Source organism: Pristiophorus japonicus, unplaced genomic scaffold (assembly GCF_044704955.1).
Source record: "Pristiophorus japonicus isolate sPriJap1 unplaced genomic scaffold, sPriJap1.hap1 HAP1_SCAFFOLD_246, whole genome shotgun sequence".
Lineage (NCBI taxonomy): Eukaryota > Metazoa > Chordata > Chondrichthyes > Pristiophoridae > Pristiophorus > Pristiophorus japonicus.
The window spans coordinates 438,316-459,195 of record NW_027252188.1 but is presented as its reverse complement, the minus strand read 5'-3'; the positions used below and the strand labels follow the sequence as shown (position 1 = coordinate 459,195).

Sequence of the window (20,880 nt, the reverse complement as noted above, 5' to 3'; positions counted from 1 at the left end):
CATTGCTCAAGTCACGTATTCATCTGAGCTATCCTGTGATTCCTACTCTGACTAGCACGTGGCACTGGTAGCAATCCCGAGATTACTACTTTTGAGGTCCTACTTTTTAATTTAGCTCCTAGCTCCTTAAATTCATTTCGTAGGAACTCATCCCTTTTTTTACCTATGTCTTTGGTACCAACGTGTACCACGACAACTGGCTGTTCTCCCTCCCTTTTTAGAATGTCCTGCACCCGCTCCGAGACATCCTTGACCCTTGCACCAGGGAGGCAACATACCATCCTGGAGTCTCGGTTGCGGCCGCAGAAACGCCTATCTATTCCCCTTACAATTGAATCCCCTATCACTATCGCTCGCCCACTCTTTTTCCTGCCCTCCTGTGCAACAGAGCCAGCCACGGTGCCATGAACTTGGCTGCTGCTGCCCGCTCCTGATGAGTCATCCCCCTCAACAGCACTCAAAGCATTGCAGTGGGATGACCACAGGAGACCCCTGCACTACCTTCCTTGCACTACTCTTCCTGCTGGTCTTCCATTCCCTCGCTGGCTGTGGACCCTTCTCCTGCAGTAAGACCAACTCGCTACACGTGATACTCACGTCATTCTCCGCAACGCGGTCCGTCAGTAGCCGGAGGTGGACACACTTCCCGCACATGTCGTCGTCAGGGACACTGGTGTTGTCCCCGTGTTCCCACATGGTACAGGAGGAGCATATCACGTGACCGAGCTGTCCTGCCATGACTTAACCCTTAGATACACTTAAATTGCCGACAACAATGTTAAAAGTTACTGATAAAGAAAAAGAAAAACTACTCACCAATCAGCAGCCAATCACTTACCACGTTGGCTGTGACGTCACCTTTTGATTTCTTTCTACTTCTTTTTTGACTTCTCTCAGCTGGAGCTGCACCGGTACGTCTCTCTCAACTCCCGCCTCTCTCGACACTCCCCGGACTGCTGAGCCTTTTATAGGCCGCTGCCTCTCTCAACTCCCGCCTCTCTCGACTCCCCGGACTGCTGAGCCTTTTATAGGCCGCTGCCTCTCTCGACTCCCACCTCTGGATGCAGAGAGGATGTTTCCACTGATGGGGGAGACTAGAACTAGAGGGCATGATCTTAGAATAAGAGGCCGCCCATTTAAAACTCAGATGAGGAAGAATTTCTTCTCTCAGAGGGTTGTAAATATGTGGAATTCGCTGCCTCAGAGAGCTGTGGAAGCTGGGTCATTGAATAAATTTAAGACATTGATAGACAGTTTATTAACTGATAAGGGATAAGGGGTTATGGGGAGCGGGCAGCGAAGTGGATCTGAGTCCATGATTGGATCAGCCATCAGCTGCGAAGTGAAAAAACTATAGAGCTGTAATAGTGGGGGATTTCAACTACCCGAATATTAACTGGGAAAAGTAGTGTGAATGGTACAGAGGGTGCGGAATTCCTAACATACATTCAGGAGAACTTTAGCCAACAAGGGAGGGGGCTTGGTTTTGGGGAATGAAGAGGGGCAGGTGGAAGGGATATCAGTAGGAGAGCATTTTGGTGCTAGTGATCATAATTCAGTAAGATTTAGGGTAATTATTGAAAAGGACAAAGAGGAACCAGGAATAAAAGTTCTCAATTGGGGTAAAGCCAATTTTGCTGAGCTGAGATGGGATTTGGCCACAGTGGACTGGAAACAGCTACTTGATGGTAAATCAGTGTCAGAGCAGTGGGAGTCATTCAAGGAGGAGTTCCCGAGGGTACAGAGCAAGTATGTTCCCTTAAAAAACAGGGTGGGGCTAACAAATCTAGAGCCCCCTGGATGTCAAGGGGAATACAGGGTAAGATAAAGACAAAAAGGGAAACTTATAACATACCGGGAACTCAACACTGCAGAAACTCTCGAGGAGTATAAGAAGTGCAATTAAAAAAGATATCAGGAAACAAAAAGAGAGCATGAAAGAATGTTGGCATGTAAAATCAGGGAAATACATTAAGAGCAAGAGGATAACTAGAGAATGAGTGGAGGCGGAAGACATGGGTAGGATTCTTAATGAAAACTTTGCATCCGTTTTCACAAAAGAGAGGGGCGATGCAGACTTTGCAATGAGGGAGGAGGAGTGTGAAATATAAGACGAGATAAACATAGTGAGAGAGGGGCTTCGCAGCTTTGAAAGTGGATAAATCCCTAGGCCCAGATGAAATGTATCCCAGGAAATAGCAGAGGCTCTGACCATCATTTTCCAGTCCTCTCTGGCTACAGGTGTGATGCCGGAGGACTGGAGGACTGTTAATGTAGTACCTTTGTTTGAAAAGGGAGAAAGGGATAGACCAAGTAATTACAGGCCAGTCAGCCTAACCTCAGTGGTGGGAAAATTATTGGAAAAACTCCTGAGGGACAGGATAAATCTTCATTTGGAAAGACATGGACTAATCAAGGATAATCAACACGGATTTGTTGAGGGAAGGTCGTGTCTGACTAACCTGATTGTATTTTGGAGGAGGTAACCAGGAGGGTCGATGAGGGCAGTGTGTACGATGCAGTGTACATGGACTTTAGCAAGGCATTTGATAAGGTCCCACATGGTAGACTGGTCACGAAGGTTAAAGCCCCTGGGATCCAGGGCAAAATGGCAAGTTGGATCCAAAATTATCTCAGAGGCAGGAAGCAAAGGGTAATGGTTGATGGGTGTTTTTGTGACTGGAAGAATGTTTCCAGTGGGGTTTCCGCAGGGCTCAGTACTGGGTCCCTTGCTTTTTGTGGTATATATCAATGATCTAGATTTGAATGTAGGGGGTATGATTAAGAAGTTTGCAGATGATACAAAAATCGACTCTGTGGTTAATAATGAAGAAGAAAGCTGTAGACTGCAGGAAGATATCGATGTACTGGTCAGGTGGGCAGAGCAGTGGTAAATGGAATTTAATTCGGTTAATTGTGAGGTAATGCATTTGGGGAGGGCTAACAAGGCAAGGGAATAAACATTAAATGGTACAACACTGAGAAGTGTAGAGGAACAAAGGGACCTGGGAGTGTAGGCCCACAGATCCCTGAAGGTAGCAGGCCAGTTAGATAAGGTGGTTAAGAAGGCATACGGAATACTTGCCTTTATTAGTCGAGGAATAGAATACAAGAACAGGGAGGTTATGCTTGAACTGTATAAAACACTGGTTAGGCCACAGCTGGAGTACTGCGTGCAGTTCTGGTCACCACATTACAGGAAAGATGTGATTGCACTGGAGAGGGTGCAGGGAGGATGTACAAGAATGTTGCCTGGACTGGAGAATTTTGGCTATGAGGAAGGATTGGAGATACTGCGTCTGCTTTCTTTGGAACAGAGGAGGCTGAGGGGAGACCTGATTGAGGTGTATAAAATTATGAGTGGATAGGAAGGACCTGTTTCCCTTAGCAGAGGGGGGCATAGATTTAAGGTCATTGGTAGGAGGTTTAGAGGAGATATGAGGGGAGACTTCTTCACCCAGAGGGTGAAATGCCTCGGGACCTTTTACCAAGTTAACAAAGAAAGAAAGGGAACACAGGAAGTTCCCACAAAGCAACGTGATAATGACCAGATCATCTGTTTTAGTGATAGTGATTGAGGGATAAATATTGACCAGGACACCGGGGATAACTCCCCTGCTCTTCTTCAAAATAGTGCCCTGGGATCTTTTACGTCTAACTGAGAGAGGAGGTGGGGCCTCAGTTTAACATCTCGTCCGAAAAATGGCACCTCCGACAGTGTGGCGCTCCCTCAGTACTGCCCCTCCGACAGTGTGGCGCTCCCTCAGTACTGCCCCTCCGACAGTGCGGCACTCCCTCAGTACTGCCCCTCCGACAGTGCGGCGCTCCCTCAGTACTGCCCCTCCGACAGTGCGGCACTCCCTCAGTACTGCCCCTCCGACAGTGCGGCGCTCCCTCAGTACTGCCCCTCCGACAGTGCGGCACTCCCTCAGTACTGCCCCTCCGACAGTGCGGCGCTCCCTCAGTACTACCCCTCCGACAGTGCGGCACTCCCTCAGTACCGCCCCTCTGACAGTACGGCACTCCCTCAGTACCGCCCCTCCGACAGTGCGGCGCTCCCTCAGTACTGCCCCTCCGACAGTGCGGCGCTCCCTCAGTACTGCCCCTCCGACAGTGTGGCGCTCCCTCAGTACTGCCCCTTCGACAGTGCGGTGCTCCCTTTTACTGCCCCTCCGACAGTGCGGCACTCCCTCAGTACTGCCCCTCTGACAGTGCGGCGCTCCCTCAGTACTGCCCCTCCGACAGTGCAGCGCTCCCTCAGCACTGCCCCTCCGACAGTGCAGCGCTCCCTCAGTACTGTCCCTCCGTCAGTGCGGTGCTCCCTTTTACTGCCCCTCCGACAATGCAGCGCTCCCTCAGTACTGCCCCTCTGATAGTACGGCGCTCCCTCAGTACTGCCCTCCGACAGTGTGGCGCTCCCTCAGTACTGCCCCTCCGACAGTGTGGTGCTCCCTCAGTACTGCCCTCCGACAGTGCAGCGCTCCCTCAGTACTGCCCCTCCGACAGTGCAGCGCTCCCTCAGCACTGCCCCTCCGACAGTGCAGCGCTCCCTCAGTACTGTCCCTCCGTCAGTGCGGTGCTCCCTTTTACTGCCCCTCCGACAATGCAGCGCTCCCTCAGTACTGCCCCTCTGATAGTACGGCGCTCCCTCAGTACTGCCCTCCGACAGTGTGGCGCTCCCTCAGTACTGCCCCTCCGACAGTGCGGTGCTCCCTCAGTACTGCCCTCCGACAGTGCAGCGCTCCCTCAGTACTGCCCCTCCGACAGTGCGGCGCTCCCTCAGTACTGCCCCTCCGACAGTGCGGCGCTCCCTCAGTACTGCCCCTCTGACAGTGCGGCGCTCCCTCAGTACTGCCCCTCCGACAGTGTGGGGCTCCCTCAGTACTGCCCTCCGACAGTGCGGCGCTCCCTCAGTACTGCCCCTCCGACAGTGCGGCACTCCCTCAGTACTGCCCTCCGACAGTGCGGCGCTCCCTCAGTACTGCCCCTCCGACAGTGCGGCGCTCCCTCAGTACTGCCCCTCCGACAGTGCGGCACTCCCTCAGTACTGCCCCTCCGACAGTGCGGCGCTCCCTCAGTACTGCCCCTCTGACAGTGCGGGGCTCCCTCAGTACTGCCCCTCCGACAGTGCGGCACTCCCTCAGTACTGCCCCTCCGACAGTGTGGCGCTCCCTCAGCACTGAATTGGAGTGTCAGCCGAGATTCTGTGCTCAACTCTCTGGAGTGGGACTTGAACCCATAACCTTCTGACTCAGAAGCGAGTGTGGTGCCCACTGAGCCGCGGCTGATGGTTAAATGTGTTATCTCAGTACAAGTTGCTGTATGTTATAATTTTTGGATGCAACTATTTGTACAAACTGAATGGCAGCTGTTTCTCTAATTGGCTCTCCATTATCACATGACCTATTGCTGATTGGTCCTTTGGAGGATAAGCCACGCCCTGACATTTCTCTGGAATGTGTAAATGGAACCGCCCAGCCTAACTTTGCCAAGGTTAGAGGAGGATACATCCCGAGCGAACATCCCTTACCCCAGTGCCAGTGCATGACCGTAACCCTGCCCACACACCATCGATGGGGCATCACTGACAGCTTTATTGGTATGAAGTGAACAGTGACAGTTTAGTGACTTCTGGATTTCATCCACTCCAACAATGTCCCTGACGCACCGAGCGTTCCAAGAAATCGGGTGTGGGTGGAAAGGAGGTTGGAAGGACATGATCCGTCTTCCCTGAGTTCCCTCTTCCTCCCCCACCCTGTCTCTCTCACCCCGTGTCTCTCTCTCACCTCCCCTGCCCTGCAACCAGGCTTTCTCGTCCCTCCCCTCCCCAACCAGGCTCTCTTCCCCACCCCCCGCAACCAGGCTTTCTCACCCCTCCCCTCTCCCCAACCAGACTCTCTCCACCCCCCCCACAACCAAACTCTCTCCACCCCCCCTCAACCAGGCTCTCTCCACCCCCCCTCAACCAGGCTCTCTCCACCCCCCCCCCAACCAGGTTCTCTCCACCCCCCCCCAACCAGGTTCTCTCCACCCCCCCCCAACCAAACTCTCTCCACCCCCCCCCAACCAGGCTCTCTCCACCCCCCCCCAACCAGGTTCTCTCCACCCCCCCCCAACCAAACTCTCTCCACCCCCCCCCAACCAGGCTCTCTCCACCCCCCAACCAAACTCTCTCCCCCCCCCCAACCAGACCCTCTCCACCCCCCCCAACAAGGCTCTCACCACCCCCCCCAACCAAACCCTCTCCACCCCCCCTCCAACCAAACTCTCTCCCCACCCGCCAACCAGACTCTCTCCACCCCCCCACAACCAAACTCTCTCCACCCCCCCAACCAGACTCTCTCTCCCCCCCCCCCCGCCTCCAACCAAACTCTCTCCACCCCCCCACAACCAAACTCTCTCCACCCCCCCAACCAGACTCTCTCCCCCCCCCCGCCTCCAACCAAACTCTCTCCCCCCCACCCCCAACAAGGCTCTTTCCACCCCCCCACAACCAGACTCTCTCCACCCCCCCCCAACCAGGCTCTCTCCACTCCCCCACAACAAGGCTCTCTTCCCCCCTCCCCAACCAGGCTCTCTCCACCCCCCCACAACAAGGCTCTCTCCCCCCTCCCCAACCAGACTCTTTCCACCCCCCCCCCCACAACCAGACTCTCTCCACCCCCCCCCCCCACAACCAGACTCTCTCCACCCCCCACCCACAACCAGACTCTCTCCACCCCCCTCCCCAACCAGGCTCTCTTCCCCACCCCCTGCAACCAGGCTTTCTCACCCCTCCCCCCTCCCCAACCAGGCTCTCTCCACCGCCCCCCCCCCCAACCAGGCTCTCTCCACCCCCCCCCAACCAGGCTCTCTCCACCCCCCCCAACCAAACTCTCTCCACCGCCCCCCCCAACCAAACTCTCTCCACCCCCCCCCAACCAGGCTCTCTCCACCCCCCCCAACCAGACTCTCTCCACCCCCCCTCCAACCAAACTCTCTCCCCCCCCTCAACCAGACTCTCTCCACCCCCCCTCCAACCAAACTCTCTCCCCCCCTCAACCAGACTCTCTCCACCCCCCCCCCAACAAGGCTCTCTCCACCCCCCCCCAACCAGACTCTCTCCACCCCCCCTCCAACCAAACTCTCTCCCCCCCGCCAACCAGACTCTCTCCACCCCCCCAACCAAACTCTCTCCACCCCCCCAACCAGACTCTCTCCCCCCCCCGCCTCCAACCAAACTCTCTCCCCCCGCCCCCAACCAGACTCTCTCCACCCCCCCCCCCCCAACAAGGCTCTCTCCACCCCCCCACAACCAGACTCTCTCCATCCCCCCCCCAACCAGGCTCTCTCCACCCCCCCCACAACAAGGCTCTCTCCCCCCTCCCCAACCAGGCTCTCTCCACCCCCCCACAACAAGGCTCTCTCCCCCCTCCCCAACCAGACTCTCTCCCCCACCACCAACCAGACTCTCTCCACCGCCCCCACTCCAACCAGACTCTCTCCACCCCCTCCCAACCAGACTCTCTCCACCCCCTCCCAACCAGACTCTCTCCCCCCCCTCAACCAGACTCTCTCCACCCCCCCAACCAGACTCTCTCCACCCCCCCACAACCAGACTCTCTCCACCCCCCCACAACCAGACTCTCTCCACCGCCCCCCCTCCAACCAGACTCTCTCCACCCCCTCCCAACCAGACTCTCTCCACCCCCTCCCAACCAGACTCTCTCCCCCCCCCTCAACCAGACTCTCTCCACCCCCCCAACCAGACTCTCTCCACCCCCCCAACCAGACTCTCTCCACCCCCCCAACCAGACTCTCTCCACCCCCCCACAACCAGACTCTCTTCACCCCCCCACAACCAGACTCTCTCCCCCCCCTCAACCAGACTCTCTCCACCCCCCCCCCAACCAGACTCTCTCCACCCCCCCAACCAGACTCTCTCCACCCCAACAACCAGACTCTCTCCACCCCCTCCCAACCAGACTCTCTCCACCCCCTCCCAACCAGACTCTCTCCCCCCCCTCAACCAGACTCTCTCCATCCCCCCCAACCAAACTCTCCCCCCCCGCAACCAAACTCTCTCCCCCCCGCAACCAAACTCTCTCCACCGCCCCCCCCAACCAGACTCTCTTCCTCCCCCACCAACCTGACTCTCTCCACCGCCCCCCCCCAACCAGACTCTCTTCACCCCCCCCAACCAAACTCTCTCCACCCCCCCTCCAACCAGACTCTCTCCACCCCCTCCAACCAAACTCTCCCCCCCCCCAACCAGACACTCTCCACCCCCCCAACCAGACTCTCTCTCCCCCCCCCGCAACCAAACTCTCTCCCCCCCCCCCAACCAGACTCTCTCCACCGCCCCCCCAACCAGATTCTCTCCACCCCCGCAACCAGACTCTCTCCCCCCCCGCCTCCAACCAAACTCTCTCCCCCCGCCCCCAACCAGACTCTCTCCACCCCCCCCCCACCAACAAGGCTCTCTCCACCCCCCCACAACCAGACTCTCTCCATCCCCACCCAACCAGGCTCTCTCCACCCCCCCACAACAAGGCTCTCTCCCCCATCCCCAACCAGGCTCTCTCCACCCCCCCACAACAAGGCTCTCTCCCCCCTCCCCAACCAGACTCTCTCCCCCACCACCAACCAAACTCTCTCTCCCCCCTCGCAACCAAACTCTCTCCACCCCCCACCAACCAGACTCTCTCCACCGCCCCCCCCCAACCAGACTCTCTCCACCCCCTCCCAACCAGACTCTCTCCCCCCCCTCAACCAGACTCTCTCCACCCCCCCAACCAGACTCTCTCCACCCCCCACAACCAGACTCTCTCCATCCCCCCCAACCAAACTCTCCCCCCCCGCAACCAAACTCTCTCCACCGCCCCCCCCAACCAGACTCTCTCCACCCCCCCAACCAAACTCTCTCCACCCCCCCTCCAACCAGACTCTCTCCACTCCCTCCAACCAAACTCTCTCCCCCCCAACCAGACTCTCTCCACTGCCCCCCCCAACCAGATTCTCTCCACCCCCCAACCAGACTCTCTCCACCCCCCCCAACCAGACTCTCTCCATCCCCCCCAACCAAACTCTCCCCCCCCGCAACCAAACTCTCTCCCCCCCGCAACCAAACTCTCTCCACCGCCCCCCCCAACCAGACCCTCTTCCTCCCCCACCAACCTGACTCTCTCCACCGCCCCCCCCAACCAGACTCTCTCCACCCCCCCCAACCAAACTCTCTCCACCCCCCCCTCCAACCAGACTCTCTCCACCCCCTCCAACCAAACTCTCTCCCCCCCCACCAACCAGACTCTCTCCATCCCCCAACCAGACTCTCTCTCCCCCCCCCCGCAACCAAACTCTCTCCCCCCCCCCAACCAGACTCTCTCCACCGCCCCCCCAACCAGATTCTCTCCACCCCCGCAACCAGACTCTCTCCCCCCCCCCGCCTCCAACCAAACTCTCTCCCCCCGCCCCCAACCAGACTCTCTCCACCCCCCCCCCCAACAAGGCTCTCTCCACCCCCCCACAACCAGACTCTCTCCATCCCCACCCAACCATGCTCTCTCCACCCCCCCACAACAAGGCTCTCTCTCCCCTCTATCCAACCAGGCTCTCTCCACCCCCCCACAACAAGGCTCTCTCCCCCCTCCCCAACCAGACTCTCTCCCCCACCACCAACCAAACTCTCTCTCCCCCCTCGCAACCAAACTCTCTCCACCCCCCACCAACCAGACTCTCTCCACCGCCCCCCCCCAACCAGACTCTCTCCACCCCCTCCCAACCAGACTCTCTCCCCCCCCTCAACCAGACTCTCTCCACCCCCCCAACCAGACTCTCTCCACCCCCCCTCCAACCAGACTCTCTCCACTCCCTCCAACCAAACTCTCTCCCCCCCAACCAGACTCTCTCCACTGCCCCCCCCAACCAGATTCTCTCCACCCCCCAACCAGACTCTCTCCACCCCCCCCAACCAGACTCTCTCCATCCCCCCCAACCAAACTCTCCCCCCCCGCAACCAAACTCTCTCCCCCCCGCAACCAAACTCTCTCCACCGCCCCCCCCAACCAGACCCTCTTCCTCCCCCACCAACCTGACTCTCTCCACCGCCCCCCCCAACCAGACTCTCTCCACCCCCCCCAACCAAACTCTCTCCACCCCCCCCTCCAACCAGACTCTCTCCACCCCCTCCAACCAAACTCTCTCCCCCCCCACCAACCAGACTCTCTCCATCCCCCAACCAGACTCTCTCTCCCCCCCCCCGCAACCAAACTCTCTCCCCCCCCCCCAACCAGACTCTCTCCACCGCCCCCCCAACCAGATTCTCTCCACCCCCGCAACCAGACTCTCTCCCCCCCCCCCGCCTCCAACCAAACTCTCTCCCCCCGCCCCCAACCAGACTCTCTCCACCCCCCCCCCCAACAAGGCTCTCTCCACCCCCCCACAACCAGACTCTCTCCATCCCCACCCAACCATGCTCTCTCCACCCCCCCACAACAAGGCTCTCTCTCCCCTCTATCCAACCAGGCTCTCTCCACCCCCCCACAACAAGGCTCTCTCCCCCCTCCCCAACCAGACTCTCTCCCCCACCACCAACCAAACTCTCTCTCCCCCCTCGCAACCAAACTCTCTCCACCCCCCACCAACCAGACTCTCTCCACCGCCCCCCCCCAACCAGACTCTCTCCACCCCCTCCCAACCAGACTCTCTCCCCCCCCTCAACCAGACTCTCTCCACCCCCCCAACCAGACTCTCTCCACCCCCCCACAACCAGACTCTCTCCATCCCCCCCAACCAAACTCTCCCCCCCCGCAACCAAACTCTCTCCACCGCCCCCCCCAACCAGACTCTCTCCACCCCCCCCAACCAAACTCTCTCCCCCCCCCCCCAACCAGACTCTCTCCACCCCCCCAACCAGACTCTCTCTTCCCCCCCCGCAACCAAACTCTCTCCCCCCCCAACCAGACTCTCTCCACTGCCCCTCCAACCAGATTCTCTCCACCCCCCCAACCAGACTCTCTCCACCCCCCCCAACCAGACTCTCTCCACCCCCCTCAACCAGGCTCTCCCCAACCAGGCTCTCTCCCCCCCCACAACCAGGCTCTCTCCCCCCCCATCCTAAAACCAGACTCTCCCCCCCCCCCACAACCAGATTCTCTCCACCCCCCCCACCAAACTCTCTCCACCCCCCCCCAACCAGACTCACTCCACCGGCCCCCCCCAACCAGACTCTCTCCACCCCCCCCAACCAGACTCTCTCCACCCCCCCCAACCAGACTCTCTCCACCCCCCCCATAACCAGGCTCTCTCCACCCCCCCACAACCAGACCCTCTCCACCCCCCCCAACCAAACTCTCTCTCCCCCCCCGCAACCAAACTCTCTCCACCCCCCCCAACCATACTCTCTCCACCACCCCCAAAACCAGGCTCTCTCCCCCCCTCAACCAGACTCTCTCCCCCCAATCCTAAAACCAGACTCTCTCCACCCCCCCGCAACCAGACTCTCTCCACCCCCCCCAACCAGACTCTCTCCCCCGCCCCAACCAGACTCTCTCCCCCCCATCCTAAAACCAGACTCTCTCCACCCCCCCACAACCAGACTCTTTCCACCTCTCCCCCCAACTAGGCTCTCTCCCCCCCCACCCCAAACAGTCTCTCCCCCCCCCAACCAGACTCTCTCCACCCACCCCCAACCAGACTCTGTCCCCCCCCCCAACCAGACTCTGTTCCCCCCCCCTGCAACCAGGCTCTCTCCCCCCCCACCCCAAACAGTCTCTTCCCCCCCCAACCAGACTCTATCTCCCCCCCCCATCAGACTCTGTCCCCCTTCCCCCAACCCGGCTCTCTCCCCCCCCCCACCCCAAACAGTCTCTCCCCCCCACCGCCAACCAGACTCTCTCCCCCCCCCAACCAGACTCTCTCCCCCCCCCCCCCAACCAGACTCTCTGCCCCCCGCCCCAACCAGACTCTCTCCACCCCCCCGCAACCAGGCACTCTCTTCCCCCCCGGCTCCAAACCAGGCTCTCTTTCCCCACCACTCTCCCCCCCGCTGCTCTTCTCCTGGCTCAGGGCGCTGGGGGCTCGGGGCTCGGGGGGCTTGGAGCTCTGGGGGCTCAGGGGGCTCAGGGCGCGGGGGGCTCAGGGCGCGGGGGGCTCGGGGCTCGGGAGGCTCAGGGCGCGGGGGGCTCAGGGCTCAGGGCTCAGGGCGCGGGGGGCTCAGGGCGCGGGGGGCTCAGGGCGCGGGGGGCTCAGGGCGCGGGGGGCGCGGGGCGCGGGGGGCTCGGGGCCCAGGGGGCTCAGGGCGTGGGGGGCTCGGGGGGCTCAGGGCGCGGGGGGCTCAGGGCCCGGGGGGCTCAGGGCGCAGGGGGCTCGGGGCCCGGGGGGCTCAGAGCTCAGGGGGCTCAGGGCCCAGGGGGCTCAGGGCTCGGGGGGCTCAGGGCGCGGCGGGCTCAGGGTGCGGGGGGCTCGGGGGGCTCAGGACTCAGGGGGCTCATGGCCCGGGGGGCTCAGGGCGCGGGGGGCTCGGGGGGGGGGCTCAGGGCTCAGGGGGCTCAGGGCGCGGGGGACTCGGGGATCGGGGGGGCTCATGGCTCAGGGTCTGCGACTTGCGGCTCAGCGGGCAATGTGGTCAGAATCAACATGACCAATCGCGGGATCCAATTTCGGTTCTGGTTTTGGGTGCAGGTGCAGGAGGACAAGAAAATCGATAGTACAAATACTCATCGATAATATTTCTGGAGGGGGTAAAGGTAGGCGTGGACCCAGCCCTGGCCTCTGGGGATCACCTCGCTGGGGGAAGGGGTCTCGAGGTTTGGGGGAGGGCCAGAGTTGGGGGGGATGGGTTTGGGGGAACGGTTGTGGATCGGGGGAGGGTTTGGGAGGGTTTGAACATAAGAACATAAGATTGAGGAACAGGAGTAGGCCATCTAGCCCCTCGAGCCTGCTCCGCCATTCAACAAGATCATGGCTGATCTGGCCGTGGACTCAGCTCCACTTACCCGCCCGCTCCCCGTAACCCTTAATTCCCTTATTGGTTAAAAATCTATCTATCTGTGACTTGAATACATTCAATGAGCTAGCCTCAACTGCTTCCTTGGGCAGAGAATTCCACAGATTCACAACCATCTGGGAGAAGAAATTCCTTCTCAACTCGGTTTTAAATTGGCTCCACCGTATTTGAGGCTGTGACCCCTAGTTCTAGTCTCCCCGACCAGTGGAAACAACCTCTCTGCCTCGATCTTGTCTATCCCTTTCATTATTTTAAATGTTTCGATAAGATCACCCCTCATCCTTCTGAACTCCAACGAGTAAAGACCCAGTCTACTCAATCTATCATCATAAGGTAACCCCCTCATCTCCGGAATCAGCCGAGTGAATCGTCTCTGTACCCCCTCCAAAGCCAGTATATCCTTCCTTAAGTAAGGTGACCAAAACTGCACGCAGTACTCCAGGTGCGGCCTCACCAATACCCTATACAGTTGCAGCAGGACCTCCCTGCTTTTGTACTCCATCCCTCTCGCAATGAAGGCCAACATTCCATTCGCCTTCCTGATTACCTGCTGCACCTGCAAACTAACTTTTTGGGATTCATGCAGGGGATTTTTGGGATTTGGGGAGCAGCTGTGGATTGTGGGAGGGTTTGGGGAGGAGCTGTGGATTTGAGGAGGGTGTGTGGATTGGGGGAGGGTTTGGGGAGGTTTTGGGGAGCGGCTGTGGATTGGGGGAGTGTCTGTGAATTGGGGGAGGGTCTATGGATTGGGGGAGAGTCTGTCTATTGGTGGAGGGTCTGTGGATTGGGGGAGGGTTTGGGGAAGTTTTGGGGAGCGGCTGTGGATTGGAGGAGGGTGTGTGTATTGGGGGAGGGTCTGTGTATTGGGGGAGGGTCTGTAGATTGGGGGAGGGTTTGGGGAGGGGCTGTGGATTGGGGGAGGGGCTGGGTGAGGGGCTGTGATGGGGATGGCTCTGGGACCTCTCTGTACTCACTCAGTGTGTGTTTGCTTTAAGGGACGATGAGATTCAGTACAAGTGCGGAATCGATGCCATCATCTACCTCTCATTTCAGCGACACATCCTGGTGCTGCTCACGGTGATCTGTGTCCTGTCCATTGCCATTGTCCTTCCCGTCAACTTCTCCGGCGACCTACTAGGTAAGGGGCTCCTCTGGGGAGGGGTGGGGGGGGGAACGGACTCTGGAGACGGAGGGAGGGAGGGTGGCCCTCGGACAGCCGGGTGGGGGTAGGAGGGGCTCTGGGAAGGGAGGGGGGTTTAGGAAACGTGAGAGAGATTGGACTGTGGGCGGACAGAAACAGGACAGGATGGGGGCAACTGCAAAACATGGTATTTATACAGCGCTTTTAACGTAGTAAACCATTCCAAGGTGCTTCATAGAAGGGATTAGCAGGCAAAATTTGACACCGAGCCACATAAGGAGATATTAGGGCCAATGACCAAAAACTTGGTCAAAGAGGTCGGTATTAAGGAGCGCCTTGAATGAAGAGAGAGAGGTGGAGAGGTTTAGGGAGGGAATTCCAGAGCTTGGGGCCAGGCAACAGAAGCAAATGGTAAAGCGATTATAATTAGGGATGCTCAAGAGGGCAGAATCAGAGGAGTGCAATACAAGAAACAGGAGCAGGAGTAGGCCATATGTCCCCTGGAGCCTGCTCACAAATATCTCGCAGTGTTGTGGGGCTGGAAGAAATTACATAGATAGGTAGGAGAATTTTAAAATCGGGACTTTGCCGAGTTGGGAGCCACTGTAGGTCAGTGAGCACAGGGGGTGATGGGTGAGCGGGACTCGGTGTGAGTTAGGACACGGGTCAGTGAGCACAAGGGGTGATGGGTGAACGGGACTGGGTGTGAGTTAGGACACGGGGCAGTGAGCACAGGGGGTGATGAGTGAGCGGGACTTGGTGTGAGTTAGGACACGGGGCAGTGAGCACAGGGGGTGATGGGTGAGTGGGACTCGGTGTGAGTTAGGACACGGGGCAGTGAGCACAGGGGGTGATGGGTGAACGGGACTCGGTGCGAGTTAGGACACGGGGCACAGGGGGTGATGGGTGAACGGGACTCGGTGCGAGGTAGGACACGGGTCAGTGAGCACATGGGGTGATGGGTGAATGGGACTCGGTGCGAGTTAGGACATGGGCAGCGAGCACAGGGGGTGATGGGTGAGCGGGACTGGGTGCGAGTTAGGACACGGGGCAGCGAGCACAGCGGGTGATGGGTCAATGGGACTCGGTGCGAGTTAGGACACGGGGCAGCGAGCACAGGGGGTGATGGGTGAGTGGGACTCGGTGTGAGTTAGGACACGGGGTCAGTGAGCACAGGGGGTGATGGGTGAGTGGGACTCGGTGCGAGTTAGGACACGGGGTCAGTGAGCACAGGGGGTGATGGGTGAGTGGGACTCGGTGTGAGTTAGGACACGGGGCAGTGAGCACAGGGGGTGATGGGTCAATGGGACTCGGTGCGAGTTAGGACACGGGGCAGCGAGCACAGGGGCGATGGGTCAATGGGACTCGGTGCGAGTTAGGACACGGGGCAGCGAGCACAGGGGATGATGGGTCAATGGGACTCGGTGCGAGTTAGGACACGGGGCAGCGAGCACAGCGGGTGATGGGTGAGTGGGACTCGGTGCGAGTTAGGACAGGGGGCAGCGAGCACAGGGGGTGATGGGTCAATGGGACTGGGTGCGAGTTAGGACACGGGGCACAGGGGGTGATGGGTGAGTGGGACTGGGTGTGAGTTAGGACACGGGGTCAGTGAGCACAGGGGGTGATGGGTGAGTGGGACTGGGTGTGAGTTAGGACACGGAGCAGCGAGCACAGGGGGTGATGGGTGAGTGGGACTGGGTGTGAGTTAGGACACGGGGCACAGGGGGTGATGGGTGAGTGGGACTGGGTGTGAGTTAGGACACGGGGCAGCGAGCACAGGGGGCGATGGGTGAGTGGGACTGGGTGTGAGTTAGGACACGGGGCAGTGAGCACAGGGGGCGATGGGTGAGTGGGACTGGGTGTGAGTTAGGACACGGGGCAGTGAGCACAGGGGGTGATGGGTGAGTGGGACTGGGTGTGTGTTAGGACACGGGGCACAGGGGGTGATGGGTGAGTGGGACTGGGTGTGAGTTAGGACACGGAGCAGCGAGCACAGAGGGTGATGGGTCAATGGGACTCGGTGCGAGTTAGGACACGGGGCAGCGAGCACAGCGGGTGATGGGTCAATGGGACTGGGTGTGAGTTAGGACACGGGGTCAGCGAGCACAGGGGGTTATGGGTGAGCGGGACGGTACGAGTTAGGACACGGGGCAGCGAGCACAGGGTGTGATGGGTCAATGGGACTCGGTGCGAGTTAGGACACGGGGCAGCGAGCACAGGGGGTGATGGGTGAGCGGGACTCGGTGCGAGTTAGGACACGGGGCAGTGAGCACAGGGGGTGATGGGTGAGTGGGACTGGGTGCGAGTTTGGACACGGGGCAGCGAGCACAGGGGGTGATGGGTGAGTGGGACTGGGTGCGAGTTAGGACACGGGGCAGCGAGCACAGCGGGTGATGGGTCAATGGGACTCGGTGCGAGTTAGACACGGGGCAGTGAGCACAGGGGGTGATGGGTGAGTGGGACTGGGTGCGAGTTAGGACACGGGGCAGTGAGCACAGGGGGTGATGTGTGAACGGGACTTGGTGCGAGTTAGGACATGGGGCAGTGAGCACAGGGGGTGATGGGTGAGCGGGACCCGGTGCGAGTTAGGACATGGGGCAGCGAGCACAGGGGGTGATGGGTGAGTGGGACTTGGTGCGAGTTAGGACATGGGGCAGCGAGCACAGGGGGTGATGGGTCAATGGGACTCGGTGCGAGTTAGGACAGGGGTCAGTGAGCACAGGGGGTGATGGGTCAATGGGACTGGGTGTGAGTTAGGACACGGGGCAGTGAGCACAGGGGGCGATGTGTGAACGGGATTTGGTGCGAGTTAGGACATGGGGCAGTGAGCACAGGGGGTGATGGGTGAGTGGGACTTGGTGCGAGTTAGGACACGGGGCAGTGAGCACAGGGGGTGATGGGTGAGCGGGACTGGGTGTGAGTTAGGACTCGGGTCAGTGAGCACAGGGGGTGATGGGTGAGTGGAACTGGGTGTGAGTTAGGACACGGGGCAGTGAGCACAGGGGGTGATGGGTGAGTGGGACTGGGTGTGAGTTAGGACACGGGGTCAGGGAGCACAGCGGGTGATGGGTGAACGGGACTCGGTGCGAGTTAGGACACGGGGTAGTGAGCACAGGGGGTGATGGGTGAGCGGGACTGGGTGTGAGTTCGGACACGGGGCAGTGAGCACAGGGAGTGATGGGTGAGTGGGACGGTGCGAGTTAGGACACGGGTCAGTGAGCACAGGGGGTGATGGGTGAGCGGGACTGGGTGTGAGTTAGGACACGGGGCAGTGAGCACAGGGGGTGATGGGTGAGTGGGACTGGGTGTGAGTTAGGACACGGGGCAGTGAGCACAGGGGGAATGGGTGAGCGGGACTGGGTGTGAGTTAGGACACGGGGCAGTGAGCACAGGGGGTGATGGGTGAGTGGGACTGGGTGTGAGTTAGGACACGGGGCAGTGAGCACAGGGGGTGATGGGTCAATGGGATTGGGTGCGAGTTGGGACACGGGGTCAGTGAGCACAGGGGGTGATGGGTGAGTGGGACTGGGTGTGAGTTAGGACACGGGGCAGTGAGCACAGGGGGTGATGGGTGAGTGGGACGGTACGAGTTAGGACACGGGGCAGTGAGCACAGGGGGGGATGGGTGAATGGGACTGGGTGTGAGTTAGGACACGGGGCAGTGAGCACAGGGGGGGATGGGTGAATGGGACTGGGTGTGAGTTAGGACACGGGGCAGTGAGCACAGGGGGTGATGGGTGAGTGGGACTGGGTGTGAGTTAGGACACGGGGCAGTGAGCACAGGGGGTGATGGGTCAATGGGACTCGGTGCGAGTTAGGACACGGGGCAGCGAGCACAGGGGGTGATGGGTCAATGGGACTCGGTGCGAGTTAGGACACGGGGCAGTGAGCACAGGGGGTGATGGGTGAGTGGGACTCGGTGTGAGTTAGGACACGGGGCAGTGAGCAAGGGGGTGATGGGTCAATGGGACTCGGTGTGAGTTAGGACACGGGACAGCGAGCACAGGGGGTGATGGGTGAGCGGGACGGTACGAGTTAGGACACGGGGCACAGGGGGTGATGGGTGAGTGGGACTGGGTGTGAGTTAGGACACGGGGCAGTGAGCACAGGGGGTGATGGGTGAGTGGGACGGTACGAGTTAGGACATGGGGCAGCGAGCACAGGGGGTGATGGGTGAGTGGGACTTGGTGCGAGTTAGGACATGGGGCAGCGAGCACAGGGGGTGATGGGTCAATGGGACTCGGTGCGAGTTAGGACAGGGGTCAGTGAGCACAGGGGGTGATGGGTCAATGGGACTGGGTGTGAGTTAGGACACGGGGCAGTGAGCACAGGGGGCGATGTGTGAACGGGATTTGGTGCGAGTTAGGACATGGGGCAGTGAGCACAGGGGGTGATGGGTGAGTGGGACTTGGTGCGAGTTAGGACACGGGGCAGTGAGCACAGGGGGTGATGGGTGAGCGGGACTGGGTGTGAGTTAGGACTCGGGTCAGTGAGCACAGGGGGTGATGGGTGAGTGGAACTGGGTGTGAGTTAGGACACGGGGCAGTGAGCACAGGGGGTGATGGGTGAGTGGGACTGGGTGTGAGTTAGGACACGGGGTCAGGGAGCACAGCGGGTGATGGGTGAACGGGACTCGGTGCGAGTTAGGACACGGGGTAGTGAGCACAGGGGGTGATGGGTGAGCGGGACTGGGTGTGAGTTCGGACACGGGGCAGTGAGCACAGGGAGTGATGGGTGAGTGGGACGGTGCGAGTTAGGACACGGGTCAGTGAGCACAGGGGGTGATGGGTGAGCGGGACTGGGTGTGAGTTAGGACACGGGGCAGTGAGCACAGGGGGTGATGGGTGAGTGGGACTGGGTGTGAGTTAGGACACGGGGCAGTGAGCACAGGGGGAATGGGTGAGCGGGACTGGGTGTGAGTTAGGACACGGGGCAGTGAGCACAGGGGGTGATGGGTGAGTGGGACTGGGTGTGAGTTAGGACACGGGGCAGTGAGCACAGGGGGTGATGGGTCAATGGGATTGGGTGCGAGTTGGGACACGGGGTCAGTGAGCACAGGGGGTGATGGGTGAGTGGGACTGGGTGTGAGTTAGGACACGGGGCAGTGAGCACAGGGGGTGATGGGTGAGTGGGACGGTACGAGTTAGGACACGGGGCAGTGAGCACAGGGGGGGATGGGTGAATGGGACTGGGTGTGAGTTAGGACACGGGGCAGTGAGCACAGGGGGGGATGGGTGAATGGGACTGGGTGTGAGTTAGGACACGGGGCAGTGAGCACAGGGGGTGATGGGTGAGTGGGACTGGGTGTGAGTTAGGACACGGGGCAGTGAGCACAGGGGGTGATGGGTCAATGGGACTCGGTGCGAGTTAGGACACGGGGCAGCGAGCACAGGGGGTGATGGGTCAATGGGACTCGGTGCGAGTTAGGACACGGGGCAGTGAGCACAGGGGGTGATGGGTGAGTGGGACTCGGTGTGAGTTAGGACACGGGGCAGTGAGCAAGGGGGTGATGGGTCAATGGGACTCGGTGTGAGTTAGGACACGGGACAGCGAGCACAGGGGGTGATGGGTGAGCGGGACGGTACGAGTTAGGACACGGGGCACAGGGGGTGATGGGTGAGTGGGACTGGGTGTGAGTTAGGACACGGGGTCAGTGAGCACAGGGGGTGATGGGTGAGTGGGACTGGGTGTGAGTTAGGACACGGGGTCAGTGAGCACATGGGGTGATGGGTGAGTGGGACTGGGTGTGAGTTAGGACACGGGGCAGTGAGCACAGGGGGTGATGGGTCAATGGGACTCGGTGTGAGTTAGGACACGGGGCAGTGAGCACAGGGGGTGATGGGTGAGCGGGACGGTACGAGTTAGGATATGAACGGCAGAGTTTTGGATCAGCTCTAGTTTATGGAGGGTGAAAGGTGGGACAGCATTGGAATGGTCAAGTCTAGAGATTAGAAAGACATGGATGAGGGTTTCAGCAGTGGATGAGCTGAGGCAAGGGCGAAGACGGGCGAAGCTATGGAGGTGGAAGTAGACGGTCTTAGTGATGGTGCCGTAATGTGGCTGGATGCTCATCTGGTGGTGGTGTATGACACTCAGGCTGTGAACAGTCTCAGACAGGGGCCAGCGAGAGTGGCTGACTAGGGAACGCAGTTTGTTGCGGAGACTGAAGACAGTGGCTTCGCTCTTCACAATATTTAATTGGAGGAAATTTCTGCTGAGCCAGTCCTGTATGTCGGTCAAGCAGTGTGACAAATCAGAGGCAGTGAAAGGATTGAGAGAAGTGGTGGTGATGTTGAACTGGGTGTCATCAGCCAAAATGCATCACCTCACACTTCTCTGTATTAATCTCCATCTGCCACTTGTCTGCCCATTCTGCCAGCCTATCTATGTCCTGTTGTAGTCGATTGGTATTGTTATGTTCAGAATAAATCCACAGGACTGTATCGCAAGCTCAAACTGTTGTGACCTTGGTCTCTTTATTCAGACTCCAGAGTGGGGAAGCAGTGTGGTGAGTCACCTTTTATACCCGCTTGCCCCAGGGTGCACAGGTGACCCTTCGGTCTCCCACAGGTGTGCCCCCTAGTGGCTAGTCCTACATTTGGGTAAGGTCTACATACATACATAACATCACTCCCCCCCAAAATCGTATTGTGCAAGTTATTTGCAAGTTGAGGCGATCTGGTGCCCCATGTGCCCAGGTCGATCGTCTGGGTCGAAGGCCTGACATGGTGGTTCATTCTCGTGCTTGACAGCG

General features: G+C 59.5%; 1 protein-coding gene across 1 annotated transcript in view; it reads left to right on the top strand.

Annotated features, from left to right (window-relative positions):
• tmem63c (transmembrane protein 63C) overlaps positions 1-20,880 on the top strand; it is a 192,514-nt gene that overhangs the window by 65,712 nt on the left and 105,922 nt on the right. The window contains exon 7 of the mRNA XM_070871360.1: positions 13,981-14,123. Coding sequence (XP_070727461.1) covers positions 13,981-14,123 — 143 coding nt within the window. The remainder of the gene's footprint in view (positions 1-13,980; positions 14,124-20,880) is intronic.